This window comes from Vicugna pacos, chromosome 20 (genome assembly GCF_048564905.1).
Source record: "Vicugna pacos chromosome 20, VicPac4, whole genome shotgun sequence".
NCBI lineage: Eukaryota > Metazoa > Chordata > Mammalia > Artiodactyla > Camelidae > Vicugna > Vicugna pacos.
In genome coordinates, this window is record NC_133006.1 from 6,735,849 (window position 1) to 6,755,066 (window position 19,218).

At 40.2% G+C, this 19,218-nt stretch overlaps 1 protein-coding gene across 3 annotated transcripts in view; it reads left to right on the forward strand.

Annotated features, from left to right (window-relative positions):
* Nucleotides 1-19,218, forward strand: part of COL21A1 (collagen type XXI alpha 1 chain) — a 164,679-nt gene that overhangs the window by 120,624 nt on the left and 24,837 nt on the right. For 2 of the 3 annotated variants that reach the window (XM_072944782.1, XM_031688670.2), the window contains one exon: nucleotides 5,972-6,025. In XM_072944782.1, coding sequence (XP_072800883.1) covers nucleotides 5,972-6,025 — 54 coding nt within the window. Of the gene's footprint in view, nucleotides 1-5,971; nucleotides 6,026-19,218 lie in introns of those variants that run through there. The other variant, XM_072944783.1, reaches the window with a different exon arrangement.

The following is a 19,218-nucleotide window of genomic DNA, read 5'->3' on the forward strand; positions in this document are numbered from 1 at the left end:
ATGTATAAAGTAGATAAGCAACAAGGACCTACTGTACAGCATGGGGAAATACAGCCATTGTTTTGTTATAACTTGAAAGAGTGTAAGCTATAAAAATATTGAACCACCATGCTATGCACCTGAGACTAATATAATAGTGTAAATCAACTATATTTCAGTAAAAATATGTAGAGGGGAAGAGACATGAAGATATAATTCTCAACACCAAAAAAGATGTAAAATTGCCCTTAAACGTATGAATGTTCAACTTTACTCATCGTAAGAGAACTACAAGTTAAAACTATGCCAAGATACAATTTCCCACCCATAAGGCTGGCAAAAGTTCAAAAGCTTGATGGTACAATCTGTGTGGCAAGGCTGTGAGTAAAGAGGTGCTCTCTTACATTGCAGTTAGCAAGGCAGACCAGAAGACCCCTTGTAGGCGTCTGTCACAGTAATCACGGCAGACAGACTCAAAAGGGGCCCCCAACTCCTGCTGCTCATGCCTTTTTTATAATCCCCTCTGACTGTTCCCTGCGATCTATGACTTGCTTCTAACCAATAGATGTGATTCCTGTAATTACGTTATGTTACAAAAGGCTCCATTTAGAGCCTACTTTTTCTAGAGACTTTCCTTGCTGACTTGATGGAGGAAGTAGCCGTTTTTGGAGCCCACAAGAAAGACAGAAAAGGACTGTGAAAGGCTGCAGGCAGCTGAAGCAGGCTCCCAGCCCTCAGTGCACAGGAAGCCAGGACCTCAACCACAGCGAAACAGATTCTCCCCGCGAAGGGAGTGAGCGTGGACGTAGATCCTTCTACAGTCAAACCTCTGGATGAGAACACAGCCTGGCAGACATCTCCATGACAGCCTTGTCAGACCCAACACAGAGAACCCAGGAAAGCCATACCCAGACTCCTGGCCCGCAGACACTGTGAAATCATCAGTGTGTGTGGTTTCAAGCAGTTAGAAAAACTAATTCATTTTGCCTGAGTTATAATACCAAACCGTAGCAGTACAAATAAAAAATAACTTATTATTTGAAAATAGCGTCGCCTAAAACCAATCGTAAGGATAAAGAGCTGTTAAAACTCCGGCTCTTTGGTGATAGCAGAGCAGCTGAATTTTCTGGATCTCTCCCTCTGATTCTAGTGCTGGGTGAGCACTTTCACAAAGGCTCTTATCTTATTTTCCTAAAAAAGACAATCTATGACATTGGGGATATAAATGCCATTTTGACATGAAGGTCAGATTTAGAGAGATGAAAATTTACCACAGAGTCAGTAACATGGCACGGCTAAAACTGCAGGCCTCGTTTGTGTGAACCCTTTTACACAAGGTGCCTTCCAAACTGCTTGCCTGTTTATTTGGGCCGGCAGGAAAATCTCCAATCTTCTATCTTCAACATATCCTCTGGCATTCTAGAGATTTGTTTACAGATGAAGAATAAACCCTGCAGGGAGATCAAAGTCAAACTGAAATGATTAACAGCAAAGGATGGGTTTTCCTCCAAATTAAATTATATATCTTAATGGTCACCCACCTTCCACCTGACTTTGTGGGTTGTGATGGCCGCAGACTGAATGACTCCCCATCCTTTTTTATTTTGTGGGTGAGTAGCAAATACCACAACATGAAAGGAAATACGCGTGCAATGCAAGTTTCACATGTCTGTTTCTGGTTAAATTTGCTGTTTAAAAATAACTGGTCTGCTGTGGAATAAACCATCTTTGATGTTAGTGGTAGAGACTGGATTGAGGATTAATATTTAGCAGGACGTTTTCTCATTTATTTGACATCAAGAAGGAATTAGTAGTAGAATAGCAAAATGCTAAATGAGAGGTAGAGGCATGCTATGTGCCTTTTAGCAGCCAAACGTATTGGCCTTTACCAGCCTAATGTATTGGTCTTTACCAGATTCTCTATGCTATGAAAGCAATCAATTAATCAGGTTAAGTTCTGGTTAGGGTACTGATTTTCATATGCTCATTGTGTATTGCATTGGATAATTTTGTGGAATGTGACCAAGCAGAAGTCATCCTTTCATCCCTCAATGAAACATTATTACAAGAACAAGGAGGAGAAGTTTCCTAGGTGAAGATTACTGGCTGCCATCTTGTGATAATCGCCCTGCATGGTCTTCCAACAAAATGTTACAGACCTGTCCACAGATGTTTTTCCCACCTCCTTTATCCTCTCAAAACTGAGCATCCAAGAATAAACAGTCTATTCCTCCTTCCTTGATACGCTCCAATGGTTGTAAAGAAGGGAACATATAGTCTTCTGTTCAGCACTATTTTAAGTATTCTCGGTGAAAAAAAATTCATGCAGGATGTTTATTGCTCTTAAAGAATGTGCAAACCAGGAAAACAATGCCTGCATAAATGACACACCTGCTGAACCCTCTGGCCATTGCAAATAAAACCCAGTGCCAGCGTTTGCCGCAACATGGATGCACCTGGAGATCGTCATTCTCAGTGAAGTCAGCCAGAAAGAGAAAGAAAAATACCATGTGATACCACTCATATGTGGAATCTTAAAAAAAAAAAGGAGAGAAAAAGAGGACACGAGTGAACTCATCTACAAAAGAAACAAGACTCACAGACATAGTAAACTATCTTATAGTTACCGGAGGGGAGGGGAGCGGGAAGGGATAAATTTGGGAGTCTGAGATTTGCAAATGTTAGGCACTATATATAAAAATACATTAAAAAAACAGATTTCTTCTGTAGAGCACAGGGAACTCTGTTCAATATCTTATAATAACCTTTAATGAAAAAATATGAAAACAAATACATGCTTGTATACGCATGACTGGGACACCGTGCTGTACACCAGAAACGGACACATTGTAACTGACTGTGCTTCAATTACAAAGAAATAATGCAGGTTCAGAAAGATTATGTAACACGTCCAAGGATATACGGCTAATCCAAACAGTGGTACTTGGATTCCATTTCAGCTTTATTGACTCCAAGCCCTGCGCCCTTTTGGCTATGGTGTAAACAGTATCAGTAAAATGTATGACTCCACATTACCCTCCCATATTCTCCGTATGGCAAGTTTCTTACCTTTAAATTTGATATGAAAAGAGACTATCTTTTGTAATTAAAAAAAAACCACCTCAGTGCCAGGTGTAAAGCCATACAAAGCCTCCTAGCTCAGGCGGAGACGGGCGGGGAGGGCAGAGAGGGTGTGGAATCTCTTCGTGAGATCTGGGCTAACGCGGTAGTTCTCAAAGTGTGGTTTCAAGACCAGCAGTATCTGGGAACTTGTTAGAAATGCAAATTCGTGGGATTCACCCCAGACCTGGTAAATTACACACTCTGGGGTGCGGTCCACAATCTGCAGTTTAATCAAACCCTCCAGGTGGTGATCCTTAGGCAGCCAGAGTTTGAGAATCACTGCTGTACGTGATTTAAAAAAAAAAAAAAGATGCTGTTTTATTTAGATACTTTGTTCTCATTCTGATGATTTCTCCTGGCAAGAAGTAGAAAGAATAAGAAGAAATTAAATTCTCAAATAACTGGATGGAACTTCATTATTGATATATGTGGCTGATGGTTACTTTTTAAAAAACCTCCTAATTAGAATAACAGATTAAGATTGGGTTAACAGAAGTAACAGGGGAGATTTTTACCAGCCAAAGTCATCTTGTAATCCCAAATTAGTTGTTTCTACCGTTTGACCACCGTCCTACCCCCTTTGATATACGTGTAGAAGACCTAAATTACAGATTTGCTTAACAAGTCACAGCTGAGAGTCCCTGGAGGCGGGACTTACAGCAATGCTGTGGTTCTCAAATCATTAGAATCAGCTGTTCAGAGAGGCTGCTGGACCCCCACCACCCAGAGCTTCTGACTCAGAAGGCCTGTAGGAAGGTTTGAAATTTTGCATTTTGGAGAAGTTCCCGAGGGAGGTGAGGCTGATCCGGCTGGATGGGGGACCGTCCTTGAGAACCACCGACGGGGATGGTTCCTCCTGACGGTTGCTGTGAGTGTTGGGTTCAGGACAGTTACTGTACAATTTCCCTCTAATGTTGGGACCTGACAGCCCTTTCCTCTAACTGTTCCGGCTTTTTTTTTTTTTTAACTTGCAGCTTTTGTGACGCAAACACACATCTTTATTTCTCTTTGATACTTTCGTAAGTTTTTCTGTAGAACCGTTGGATCTACAGGAATGCATTATTCTTTCCTCCTTCTATCCTCAGCGATCAGCTAGTGTTTGTAAACAAAAATCAGGACAGATGAACTCTTTGGCTGCAGTCGGCATTTTCACTGTGCTAACGAAATGCCAGAATTCATAGAAGTGGGAGAAGCGGTGTTTATACGACGTGATATGGTTGAATTTTTTTCTAACTGGTGGTTGTGGTCGCCACGTTTTACTGGGTCTTCCCGCTGTGGTTCATTTTGCATAATTTGGGGATTTCATTAGAATAGGAAACTATGGCAAAAGCGTTGACTTATCTTTTGAGATGTGGACTCTGAGACCCTTTCCCCCTTAAACTTGGTACTTACGAGAAAAATGTTTTTCATTTTACTTTCTCTCTTGCTCTCACGGAGGATATATTCTCCCTGATATGAGGCAAGTGTGGCATCATTGTTTCCAGAGAACTTTGCTTGTTAAGATGTAAATAATTTGCTGAACATCATGGCTCTGGATGACTGATCAAAGTCTCAATGTTTGAGGGGTTGTGTGTTTCAAGATGCTCTCCCCAACTGCCCTTTATTTTAGTCCAGGCAGTTTAATAGCTGTTTTGATCAGTGAATATTCTACTTCTTAGGATTAAATTCAGCTGTGATTTATCATTTTAGTAGGTATAAGGTCAGATACTTTTGTACACACTAGCAATTGATGCATTTGGGAAAAAATATTCAGCTGGCCAGACAGTGGGTATAAAGTGCATAATTTGAGCACAGTCATTTAAAGATAGATAACTGAAAACTATAACAATGTTAACAGCTCCCTAAAACATACATTTTAGATGTTTATTTTAAATAGACACTAAAGTGCCAAATAATTTCAAATAATAATCTATAAATAACTCCATTCTTTTTTTAAAGGATTTTTTCCTTTTCTTTTTTTATTATAGTTCGACTGCACATACACATTATATTGAGTGTAAATACATATATACAGTATACTGCACTTTTTTTAGTTTACATAAATGTACTAATTATTGTTTCTAAGAACAGATTAGAGCTTTAGCTTTTTAAACTTGCATAGTTATCAAAGGAATAAAGCCAACCACAAAATAAGAATCAACAGAATGTGGTAATTCAGTCATAAAGGAGTCAGTGTGCTCGCACATACTCAAGTACTCAAGAAATCAAAATGATAATTAGTCCATTTGTGTCCTTACTGTAATTATTTTTTAGCTTCCTCATATAAATGATGTCATATGGCATTTTTCTTTCTCTTCCTGGCTTACTTCACTTAGAATGACCATCTCCAGGTCCATCCATGTTGCTGCAAATGGCATTATTTTATTCTTTTTTATGGCTGAGTAGTGTTCCACTGAATATGTATACCACATCTTTATCCAGTCATCTGTTGATGACGATGATGATAACTCCATTCTTAATGCAAGGTTTTGTTGTGATTTTAAAATGCAGTCTGTGGGAGGCAAGTTCCCATTATGTCCAACAGGATGACCAGTTTTAAAGTAAAAATAAAAATGAAAAGGGCTGATATCAATGTGATGTGAGTCACATTTTACTTTGAGGATAATAATCCTGTCCTCATAAGAACGAGTATGCAAGTACCACAGTTATTTTAAAACAACTCAGTTATCTGCTGTCATGTATAGATTTGGTATTTATAGAGTCACTTTATGAATTTCAGAATAAGTTGTCAAGAGAAATTAATATCAATTCATCAGAAGTTATTTTTATTTTGTTTGTATCTAATGTGCTTTCCTGTGTAATGTTATAGATTATTATTTTAGTATGCGTACCTGAAAATGGAATTCTCTCTTCTTTTTATCGTGAAAAGGGAGAAGCTGGACCTCCGGGTGCCCCGGGGCAGGATGGACCACGGGGAGAGCCTGTGAGTACCTTCTCGATTCTGTTCTAAAGGACAAAGTTCTTCTCGGGTCATGAAATCCTTGCCTATTTAAATGCTCCTCCCAGATGCCCTATGCTGCGACTTCAGGGACGTCTGGATTTGGATGTTGTAGACATTTTTTATGGAATGCTGTAGAGTATTAAAATAGTCAACCCCCTTTTACCAATTAGGGAGAGGTTTGTGCCAAGGAAATTGACATGCAGTGTGGATCACAGAGCGCGCGCCCCCGCCAACACAAGCCGCGTGGTCTTGCCTGAGTCTTTAATCAGTGTCACTTTGCCTCTTTGCTGTTCATTGTGTTTCCTGGGATCGTGGGTTCAATCTCATTAAGAAGGTGCTGAATCTGAATCCTGGAAATAAGCATTTTTAGTGAGTTTGCTGGATGACTTAACTTCAGATGAGTTTTGGAAATAAAAGATTTCCCCACCGTTTATTCTCATAACTCATGGCCAGCTTAGGCTGACATCTCAATACCAGCAGGTCTCCTTTTATTTGTCCCAGGCACCTGTCTTCAGGGAATTTGCAATTTATTTAGGGGGAAATGGGCTAAGAAATTAATCATAGCCAAGATACCATATTGCAGTTTGTCACACAGTGTTCAGGTGGGTGCTCAGACTGGAGATACTGGACATAGAGGAGGAGAGGAACCACCAGGGCTTCCTCAGAGGGTGGACGGATAGAAGTGTTTTTAGAATCTCCTCATCAAATATTCACTGAATTCCCATCTTGTTATGATGCACTGGGGCAAGTGCTCTACCTCACTACTGCCTGCAACTCCATCATCTAGTACAAAAGACAGAAAAAAGGATGCGTATAATTACCAACCTGAGGCGGTTCACAATAGATGCCAAACATGGGTTTAACATGGAGTCAGGAGGCCAGGGTTTGAAGACAGCCTCTGTTACGTCCCAGCTGTATGAGCTTGGAGAAATCACTCCACGTCTCTGAAAACCTTTCTCTGCATCTGAACAAGTGTACAGAATCATCACGTCTGCTCCGGAGGGTTGTTGTGGGGCTTACAAAGAAAACACGTGAAAACATTTGTGACAACACTGCCTCGACGCACGGGGTTATCCCCAGTGCTGAAGGAGGGGAGGAGGAGAACCTCGTGCCGTGATGTGTCTGAGGAATTTTTACAAAGGGTCTGGGGCTGGATTGGTCGTGAGAGCATGACTTTCTGGGAGTGAAGGGAGGGGAAGAGGGAGAGGTCGTAGGAGTGAAGACACACAGGGAGGTGGTGAGGGCTGTGCCCAGGAAATGAAGCGATGGCAGCTGGGTCTCTGGCTGCAGTGAAGAGTCCCCAGTGATGGGCGGTGGGAGCAGAGTTGGGGGCGTGGTTAGGGTCACAGCGTGGAGACCCTTGATGGTGCATTTGGGAAGCCAACGGTATTCACTCGTCATGGAAGTCCTGTGAGCGAAAAAGAGTAACTTGGTGGAAAGAAGTGCTTTGAGGCCATTATAAGCTACTGCTGTGCAGAGCGGGCAGAAGGAGGTGAGCCAAGCATGAGGATGCCGATTCGTGGGCTGTTTGGACAAAGCAGCATCTGGGCACCAGGCGTCAGGGGGGGTGTTCCGGAGAGTGGGGACGACTCAGCGAGAGTGGTGTGAGCTCAGGGCCCCCAACCCGCAATTTCGACTCTGAAGGGAGAATTCTAGGACTTGGTAACTGGGATGGGACTGGGTGATTTTTGTCTATGTTCTTGTTTCAGAGTGTAAAGAGTGTGTGTGTGCGTGCGCGTGCGCGTGCGTGTGCACGTGTGCTCACAGGAAGATGGACCGAGGAGTGGAGACAAAGGAGGGAGAGACAATGTCGAAAGGGAAGAGGAGAGAAGGAAGGAGAGAGAGAGGGAGGTGGGGGACAGTGGACACGAGAGCTGGGCTGGAGTTGGAGCTGATTGTTTTCATGTGTGTGAGTCAGTGACTTGGAATCTGTGACTCCTTTGCCCACAGAAGCAATGTTCCAAAGGGTCAGACTGACCAGCCCGTCTTTGTAAACCATCATGCAACGTGAACAGCCTTTGCTTTGAAAATGATACTGTTGTGATTCTGGTAATAAACCCAGCAAAGAAAAGCATCGTGGGAAACGAAGGGTCCCCCGGGGGTGTCCCCTCCCCAGGCAGCCTGCTCCCTGACTGACAGTTGCTCCTGCCCTGTGCCTGCCCTGCTCCCTCCGAATTCATTCAAGCCTGACCCTAACATAGAGCTATTGCCCTGGTGTCTGTTTCCATCCCAGGCAACATAACCCTTCAGATTTTAACCTTTGCTATCTTGTCTCCCTTCCTCGCTACGTTCACTGCATTCCTAGCAGGTGTAAGGCAGTGGGTTTAGTGAGGAGAGAAACTGGGGGACTTACAGCCTCGCAGGAGAAACAGGCAGGAAAGAGATAAACAAGTGAAATCAAAATGACAGAGTTCTAGAAAAAGACAAGCGAGGCGCTGAGACAAGGAATAAGGGATAGGGGAGGTATGCAGATGTAATCTCTCCTCCGAAAGCAGCCAGATTGGGAAACCAGGAGGATTGGACCAGAGAAGCCAAGAAAGGGCTCCTTACTCCATCCCTCTCACTGCTCCGTCCTTCCCTCTAGGTGGTGGAGAGGAACGCAGGTTTCCTGTGCCAGGAGATGCAGTTGGCTAAGAAAGCGATTTAAGCATCTAAAATGTGCCCATGTTATCTGGGTGGAATTCTTCTGATCTGTTTTCTCTCCCAATGAAGAACGTATAGCGTTATGTTATTCTGTTCTTTTGATAGTTAATGACAGCTTGGTTGCTAGAAATCTGTCCCACGAAGATGGAGCTTTACCATTAGTGAAAAAGCAGGAAAAAAAAGGAGAAGGTTTTTATACATGGTGACGCAAAGAAATGAAGGCTCTTCCATTGCATGTGGACGCTGGTTTTAAGTGTTTGTGATGAGTGATTTGGCTCCAGTAAAAAGGATGGGTTCACTATTTGTTCTGTAATGTGGCAGCCAAGAACATTAATGGAGCTGAAGTTGGAAAGACAGAAGCTCTCAGAAAAATGCTTTAAAGCTAATTAAACACAGCTTATAGTAGCTGGATGCTAGTTTATCCCTGTAAGCGGATTGATAAATATGAACACTAACTCTTGGAATTCAGACTGAGGAAACAGAATGTATTTCATTGGCAAGTGACTCTCCTGCTTTAAAGTACAATTATATTCACATGCCTGTAGTTTGAAATTTAAATTTAAAGGCTGGTTCTGGTCAGTCCTAGTAATTTAGTCCCTTTTGGTAATTTAGTAATTTTCTAAGTGGCAAATTATATGCAGTTAACCTCAACCCAGGTGATAAACTCAGTTCTGACACTTGCTGAATTTATTATGACTGGTTTCAACCACGTCTCGCTGTGTTTAAAGATTATCATCTTTTAGTCATTCATTCAGCCAGCATCAGCTGTCTCTTCGTGCCAGGCAGCATGCTAATTGAGGAGAAAATGCAGATTAATTTGTCATGGTCCTGCCCTCAGTAAGTCAAATGCGCTGATAGATGAGTACATCGTATACATGTTAACAGAGGCAGGCGTGGGGTGAGGTGAGGACGGGGAGCCTTGCCAAGTTGTAGGGGACGTGTGTGACACTGAATGGGTTTTGGGGACATTACTGAAAGGGATTCAGCCTTTTTAAAAATCACTATCTATTAAGATCTAATTCACATACTGCTGTATAAAATTTACCCATTTAGAGTCTAGGGATATATTCAATATCATATAGTAACTTACGATGAAAAAGAATATGAAAACAAATACGTGCATGTTCATGTATGACTGAAGTGTAATGCTGTGCACCAGAAACTGACACTTCATTGTAAACTGTCTAGACTTTAGTAAAGAAAAAAAAAGAGTTTAGGGGTATATTCTGAAACAAGATGCCCAATTGGCCAAATTCTGGAGGATAAATTAGAGTTGTCTGGTGGCTGGGCCTGCCAAGGCAGGAACGTGTAACGTGTTCTGCAACATAGAAGTAAGAGGAATCATGACACTTTGGGAGAGGCTGTTACTAGTTCAGATTGCCTAGGAACTCCGGAGGCGATGGGATAGAAATACTGGATGAGCTTGTCGGGGTAAGGAGACACCAAATCAGGAAGGGCCTGTGTGTCTGTGCTGTTTGGACTTAAATCTGAGAGTAGTTGCCGCCACTCAAAGGTTTTAAATGGGGAAGTGAGATGTTCAGATTTAGAAAGTTGTAGAAATATCCACGAAATTTTCAAATGGGACAAGAGCAGAGGCATTTAATTACAGAATTTCTTTCTGTAAATATTCGGTACAGTAGGTTGGAAACTGCTCCCCCTGCTAGGATATCAGATCCTAGTAACTAAAACTTGTAAATGTTATTGCATGTGGAGAAAGGGTCTTTGCAGATGTGGTTAAATCAAGGATCATGTGATGGGAAGATTATTCTGAATTTTGTCTAAGGGGAGGGTGATCTTATCAGTTGAAAGGATGTAAGAGCAGAACTGAAGTTTCTCAGAGGAGGCAGTGAGGTGGGAGTGATGCGGCCACAAGTCAAGGGATGCTGGCAGAAGTCGGAAAAGGCCAGAGGTGGATTCTCCCTCTCCTAGAGCCTCGGCGGGGAGTGCAGTCCCATCTAGACTTCAGACTTCCAGCCCCCAGAACTGAGATTGAAGAGCGTTCTGTTGCTTTAAACTACCAAGTTCATGGCCAACTTTTACCCCAGCCGTAGGAGACTAGTCCCCTGGGCTCCTCATCTAGTCTGACCTTGAACAATCACTTATGTAGTGAAGCTCTGTAAAGCCACATGAGTGCATCCTGGTATGTATCACATCCTCCTTAGATCAAAACATTTGGGCTCAAAGCAAGTCGATCAACAGGTTTAAATGACAATTTGCTTAAAAGGAAGGCTCCATAATCACTCATATTTTCGGATTCATCAATTTTGTTAAACTCTCGTTTGTTTTTCAAAAACTTCTTTTTCTCCACTTAGTGTTTTTTTACATTTTTACATTATTCTATTTAGTTAATTGTCAGCCGGTATGTCTTCTCTGTACTGTTCCTCATGTCAAAAAATTGGAACAACCTAAATGTCTGATACTAATGGATTATGAATATAAACTGTAGTATAAACATATAATACTCTTTGAATATGTGTGCATAAGAAAGGATTTATATGGCAAATACGTGGTTTAATCATGTTCCCGTCACTTCGCTTAATTTTTTCCTCCAGGTTGCTTTTTGACATCTGCTATGTTCCATTTTTGCTTGTCTGTATTTTATTTTCTCCTGTGAACCTGTTCTTGTTTTGGTAATACATTATAAAAAAAAAATTAAGACCTGGCTTTTGAGTATTTGGCAGTGTTTCTTTTTCAAATACGTTAAGCTGGTCAGACTGCATTTGCAATTTTGTGCCAGGGAACGGGGAACAATCAGGTGGCTTCAAGGAATCCTCAGGTGCTGGAAATGCGGATTCCTACCTTCTCACCAATTCAGTCGAAGTTTCCCTCAGGCAGGTAGGTGGATGGGAAGACAGAGCAGTGGCCCGATGATGTCTTGTGTTTAGTGTGGCATTTCCCTTCAGGCAGAACCCAAGCCACCCCTCGCTAGCTCTCTGTTCCCCAGCCTGCCCCCCAGTGCACAGGGGGTGATGGCTCACGGTGAAGACTTGTAGACAAGACTTCAGTTCCACTCTTTGAGCCAAGATCCCTGGAACTCCACGACGATGAGAGGAAGGATGCCATGTTTTCTGGACCTACAGAGGTGAGCACATCTTTCTTAGCTAAAGATGTCTTCAGTCATATTCTGGACCTGTTTGCTGTACCATGTTTCCAAGGTTGAAGCCATGGGGATCACTGTGCTGTGTTTGAAGACATTGGCTCATAGACACTTTTGTTTCTTTTCCTCTTTTTCAAATTCTTGCTGAACTGCATGTTGCCCTGGTCTTTATGGCGTATGTTAACCGCTGAGGGGGGCCAAGCCAGTTACTTAAGAGTCAAGTAGTTCTTTTATTTTACCACCTTCTCTGCTGTGTGATTAGGTGACATGTCCTTTTATGCACAGAGGCCAAAGACATGCAGTCAGTCCTTGGGGGAGGTTAATGTTGAGCTGTCATGGTGGTTTCCCACACAGAATAATCCACTTTTATTAATGTGGAGGTGTCTTTATTTACCCACTTGACTACATTTTTTTTATTTAGATTGAGAAGAAAAGTAAGAGGAAAAAAATTGCACAAGTTGGGACGGGGTTCTTATTTGATTTGGGTTATTTGATTTGCAATTGTGTGGCAAGCTTTTTAAAGTCGGTACATATTTGTAACTTTTTTTGCCCCACTCCTCTTTCAGGAACCAGGAGTGGCGCACCCTTGGTGCATGCTGAGTGAAGCAATCTTAACCTGATACCTGCTGTTAAGAATTGCACATGGCACTGCTTCGTGGGAAAGCAACCCACGCTTACCAGTTCAGAACATTTTGAACAGTCAATTGCATTTGTTATTGTAATGACAACTTGCTAGTTCCAGGGTTATGTCTCCAAACCTGACTGAGACTGACAGTCCGAATGCCCTTTGAAGTAGGGTTTATCTAAATTAAATCATGTAAATGTCCAGTGAGTCTGCAGGAGTGGCTCAATTTTTAAGTAATAGCTACAGCATTTTTGGTCTCCCCAAATACGGCATTTGGCATTTTGTAATGACTGGAAACATTTTTTTAATCTTTTTCTTTTAACTTTACAAAGCCAAGGTTGGCCGATTATCTGTATAAACTAGTTAATAAAGTCCCACGAGGTTGGACTGTGGATCTGCGTACTTTCTACTACAAGCGATTTCACTGCTATTGTAGCACCAGACCGTCATCAAATGACTTCATGGAGCAACACCGTAGACTTGAAATTTAGAAGCTCTGTGCCTGTGCTCATTCTTGTTACTGATTTTTTTTGAAGAAATCATTTCAAATGTGCTCATTGTGAGACCATTAATAAGCATTAAAGTTCACTTATTTGAATCGTTTTCTTTCTTCTTTCTTCATTTCTTTATTGTTTGAAAGAGGCTGTCTCGAGCCCAGAAGTGACAAGAGGACTAAATTCAGCTGAACGTATGAAATGATGCACGATTAATTCTCAGACGGGTAACATCTCCTCCAAGTAAACAGAAAGGCATTGTTGCCCCCTGGGCTCAGGGTTCCCACCGGCGTGGGGATGGGTGGCGTCCAACTCTGTCTTGAAGAGAGTGGGTGAGAGGAAAGTTACACCACCGTCTGTACCACCATCTGTATACGGTATTGAGTCTGGATTTCATGGTTTTCGACTTTACAGTTTTGTTTGGTAGTCATTCCGGGGGCAGGGGTGATTTTGTGTACTTCCATTAAAAATCTTTGGTAGAAGGTACTTATACGACATTCTTGAATTAGTCCAACTACGTTCTCCATTAGCAAAGCATGAAAATGCAGAATGGAGAAAACAGTGTTGATCAAGATAAGGCATATTTATTTTAATTCTCGGTTCATGATCCATTAAAATGGTTATTTTTAGCAGACGAAGTGAGGATGTTTTACATTCAACCTGCTTTCACGAGTGTGGAAACTATACTTTTATAGGATCTGATGAATGCACACTTTGGTAACTAGGTCATTTCTTTTGAAAGATCTCTTTCTTGTTTTTTATGTTTAAAAAATCTTTTCAAAATGCTTGAGAGTGTGCCACATTGAGCACTACACAGAGGTTTAATATCTCTGTGAGTTAACACTGTCACAAATAATACAAATCATATTTATGTTCTGGGTGTGTTTAAGGGATGTGAAAACACAGATGGGGAATTTCTGAGAAAGAGCACTTGAAAATTTTGCTTTATATAAAAATGCATTTTTATTGTTGAGATCCAGGTCAGCATCGAATAGTTAAGTAATTGATGGCCAATAGTTCTAGATATTTACATGTTTGTACAATGATTTCTGTAACTTTGAATATGAGCTGAAGTGCTCTGTTGTTTAGACACAGTTAAGTCATAGGGGTGTTGCTTGTTTTCATTTTGGTGGTTTAAAAGATTGTGGCTTTGAAATGCTTTTGGCAAAGATACACACTTTGGGGGCTGGAGAAAACAAAGCAAGGTGTACTTTAACAAAAGGTTATATTAATCTTGAATAGACCAGTGTTTATGAATACGTTCCAGAAGCCATGTACTACTCCGATGGTTCACAATGAGTTTAATCCAATGGAAATTATCAACACAAAATACTAGAATATAAATTTCTTTCAGTAATTTAATTAGAACATAGGTACCAGGCTTTTTCAGTGAAAATACTTCTGGCATACAAAGTAGAGAGAGTAATTTGATTAAAGTTAAATCAGGGCAAAGGAGTCGCATATGGTTTCTCTGTTCTAAAAGCTATGAATAATTTCTTTGTGGTCATAGAACTTTTTTCCTTTCTGCTGTCTACGTGAAAAGAAGGCACTTAATGGATGGATTTGGGTGAAGTATGAAGAACTTCTGAACAATAGATCTTAAAAGTGACTTGAAACCACACTAGGGAGCTTTAGAGTTGTTGCAGAGTCTTACTGAGATGTGTAGTCAGGTGCTAACGTTTGTTAAGCAATCACAGAGTGTGCAGCATCGCCCCAGGTGTTTTTGGATGGAATATTTATTCCCCAGGTAGGGAAACAGGCAATCCACTCAGTGAGCATACCGCGCAGAGGTATATACGTCGAAACCCTTTGGTGGATTACGGCTCTGAAAAGCCGGTCGAGACAAGTGAAGACACGTGAAGACAAGTGAAGTTAATCATGAAGGGCAGAATATTATGAATTTTGATGAAGGTTTAAAGATTGGTGGGCAAGTGATCTATGGTCGTGTTTAACCAGAGAGGCATAAAATGGATTATTTGAAAATTCAATTGGTAGGAAACCAGAAGTCAGACACTTCTTGATGACTATATATTTAAAGACTCAAGAGAGTCTTTATAAAAAAAAAATATATATATAGATAGATAGATAGATAGATAGAGAGAGAGAGAGAGAGAGCACTGTTACTACACTATGATCCAGAGAACCGTAGCGAGAAACACCAGAGATTGCTTATTAAAATTCAGTTTCCTGGGCTTATCCTTACAAATCAGAATCAGCAGCCGAAGCCCAGGAACTGTGTTTTCAGTGGCTTCTGTATGGGGTTCTGATGTAAAGTTTGATAACTAATGATACAGAGACTGATCCAGGGGGGAGGGTGTAGCTCAGTGATAGAGCACATGCTTAGCATACATGAGGTCCTGGGTTCAGTCCCCAGTGCCTCCATTAAAAAAATAAATAAAATTAAAAATAATAATATAAATAGACTTAATTAACCAACCCCCCCCCCAAAAAAAAACCCAACAAAGAGACTGTGATCCAGGAAGATCAAAAAAGAGGACACAAAGGTCGTAGAGACAAAAGCTCCCTACTCCAGGAGAACGAATGAGTTTTTGTGACGTTGGTTAGGGAAAATGGAAGTGTGACATCATATCATCCTTTTGGGTTGTGTGCGCTTTAATGTTTTTCTCTGGCTAAATACCCTTTACTATCGCCATAAATGCTAATACGAAGTTGTATTTGCAAATAGGTTCACTTCTCTTGGCATATTTAAAATACTTAATGAACTTTTGTCGAAATCTCAATTCTATCTATATGCAATTGACCAAGACTAAAATGTGTTTACATGAAGGTAGAGAAAAACCTCACAAAGATAGAAATTTGGTCCTTTACATTTGTTTTATCTTCAATTTTGCATGAAAGTGTGAGGCTGTTCGTTCTCCTGGAAATTTACTTTGCAGACGGGTATAGTATTTAAAGGGAAAATGATCTTTAGGTCTGGTGCATTACCGTGTTGGTTTTGGAAAAGCTGATTTCCGTTATGGTAGGAAAAACGGGGACATGCTCCCTAGTGGGGCTCATCTTGTCAAATGCAGACTTCCTAGGCGTTTTGTCAAAGAAATTGCTCCTTAAACAGTGTTATCCTTCCCTAAGAAACACTGCTGCCTTTTGTCTGGCAGTGTCTCCTTAGCAATGTGTGGGAAATTGTCCGCGGAAATAACTCCCCAAGGTGTGAGAGCCAGGCACACCTGTCCCTCTCTGGGGTCACGGTGTGAGTCATGTTAAGAGCCTTTCAGCAGTGATGTTCCAGTTTGTAGCGTACTTCTCCCATGTTAGAATTTCTCATTTTTAAGCAAACAATAGCCACAACCATTAAACACACTTTCTTATGTTGAAAGACTGATGTTTAAACAGTAGTTTCTGGGATGACTTCAACGTGAGGGAAAAAAATCTTAGAATTCTTTTTTTCTGAGAATTTTTTGAACTATAAAAACTTCATGGGTGAACTATTATTATTTGTACATTTTAATTATATTTTGTTATAGAGTTCCATGTATTATTTTTATCCATTATTCATTTTATTTAATATACATTCTTATTTATTTAACTGCTTTTAAAGAGGCAAGAAATAAGACACACAGAAGACAGCAAATTAGATACAATTTCCAAATAATTGGTTATTTCCTTTTTACCATATGAATTAAGTAAGGTTAAAAATTCATCTGTTTGTTGTCTTCATCAAACTAACTTCACCTTTGATTTGGTGTCTTAAAATACCTTTGTTTGGTGGCTTCTGTCATATAGGAAAGTGCAAAAAAATATTAATACAATCTTCAGATTTCTCTGGAAGGGGGCGTATCACGTCGACGTAGCAGCTGAGTCAGCTAGAAAAGCCTTTGAAAAATCCATTTTCAGTTTTCTCCTTAACGAGAAATTCACCACAGTTTGTTTGGAGTTACACAGTGACATTCCATGACCCAAAAGTACATTCTGCACTTTTTCGGTTTTCAGAGGCTCAGGGCTCAATTAAAACAACTCTGGTATTAGTCTGGAACTTATCCTTTCAAGTGTGAATTGGTTCTCAGTGTTGCACACGTCTGTACGCGTCTGTTCCTTTTACTCATTAAAGCGTTTCATGTGCAAGATCTCCGTGGGCTCACTGATAGAGAGGGGCAGTTTATTTCTCTGGATTTTGGGGTTCAGGACAGTTATGTGGCTTTCCCATGACATGGCAATGCAGATTCTGTCTCTGGGTCTCAGTTTTCTTCCCTGCATCCTCTGGTGTATTATTTTAAAATTTGCTAAAACTTTATCTTTTTTTTTTTTGTCCTGAAAAAAATACTTCTACAACAGCAAAATTGTTTAGAATATCTTCTTGACTTTTAAAAAGTGTAGACATGACTTTAGGTGCAAAAGAGAAATGTAAGGAAGATAAAGCAACTTGACATGGACCCCCCCAGGCAGCTCTTTTTCTTAAGATATTCCTGGTCTCATTCTGTAACTTATGATGTCAAACTGGTAGCAATTTGTTGTATATACACATGAGTCGATCAAAAATATTTATCAAAGCATTTTCTATTGAAATTATTTATCTTTGGGTACTTTGGGTCCAGTGCCATCTGAGGCTAGAGAGAATAAATTCATCCAATGTCACTTAGAATACTTTTTTCCCCTTTAAGATGAAGGACAGTGGTAAAACTGTATTAAAAAGGGAGGAGTAAACCTGGTAATTTCCTTATTAAGGGTCATTGCAACACTGGAATTTGACACAACATTGTAAAATGACTATGACTCAATAAAAAAATTTTTAAAAAAGGGTTATTGCAAGTAATTGTATATTGGTTTCTTTTGGCTCTGGCCGCTACAATTGTGAGTTATTTCTCTTTAGAGTTATCTTATCCCAGAATGATCTTTTGTACATCATTCATAATGATCTGCCACTTAATGTGGAATTTAAAAAAACTGAAAACCATTGTGGAATTCAACTGCAAATATATTAGAAGCTTTTAGCCATATTTCTTTCTGAAAAAAATAGCAATGAAGTATACTTAAATTGTTTAAAAAGCAAGAGTCCTGATTGCATTTTTTCCCTTTTTTATATTGAAGTGTAGTTAACATCTAATACAGTGTTACATTAGTAATATAATATTACATTAGTAATGTATAACATGATGTTAGTAATGTACAATGGTACATTAGTTTCAGGTGTTCAATATAGTGATTAGACATTTATGTACAGTATGAATTGATAACCACAGTAAGTCTAGGAACCATCTGCCCATAGCAAGTTATTACAGTGTTACTGACTATATTCCCTTTTCTGTACAAGTGGCTTATTTATTTTATAACTCAGAGTTTGGGCCTCTTAATTCCCTTTGCCTACTTTTGCCTCACACCCCACCCTCCCCTCTGGTGACCACCACTTTGTTCTCTAAACCTATGAGTATTCTTTGGTTTTCTTAATTTGTTCACTTGCTTTGTTTTTAAGATTCTGCATGTAAGTGAACTCATATATTTATCTTTCTCTGTCTGACTTATTTCATTTTAGCAAAATACTCTCCAGGTCCATCCATGTTGTTGCCAATGGCAAGATTCCATTCTTTTTTGTAGCTGAGTAGTATTCCACTGAACACATATATCATATCTTCCTTATTCATTCACATCTATTGTTGGGCACTTAGGATGCTTCCACATCTTGGCCATTGCACATAACGCTGCAGTGAACATAGGGGTGCATATATCTTTCCAAATTAGTGTTTTTGTTTTCTTTGAATAAATATCCAGAAGTGGGATTGCTGGATCCTATGGGAACTCTATTTTTAATTTTTGAGGAACCTCTATACCATTTTCCATAGTGGCTGTACCAATTTACATTCCCACCAACAGTGTACAAGGGTTCCCTTTTCTCCACATCCTCAGCAAATTTTTATTTTTTTGTGTTTTTGGTAATAGCCAGACTGGTGTGAGGTGATATCGTGGTTTTGGTTTGCATTTTCCTGATGATTAACAATGTTGAGCATCTTTTCATGCGTCTGTTGGCCATCTGCATGTCTTCGTTGGTAGAATGTTTATTCAGATCCTATTCCCATTATTAAGTTGGATTATTTGGATTTTTGATGTTGAGTTGTCAGAGTTCTTTGTATATTTTGGATATTAACCCCTTATCAGATATATCATTTGCAAACATCTCCCATTCAGTAGGTCACCTTTTCACTTTTTGATGGCTTCCTTCTGTGCCAAGAGCTTTTTAGTTTGGTATAGTCTCACTTGTTTATTTTTGCTTTTGTTATCCTTGCTTGAGGGGACAGATCCAAGAAAGTATTGCCAATACCGATGTCAGGGAGCTTACGTCCTTTGTTTTCTTCTAGGAGTTTTATGG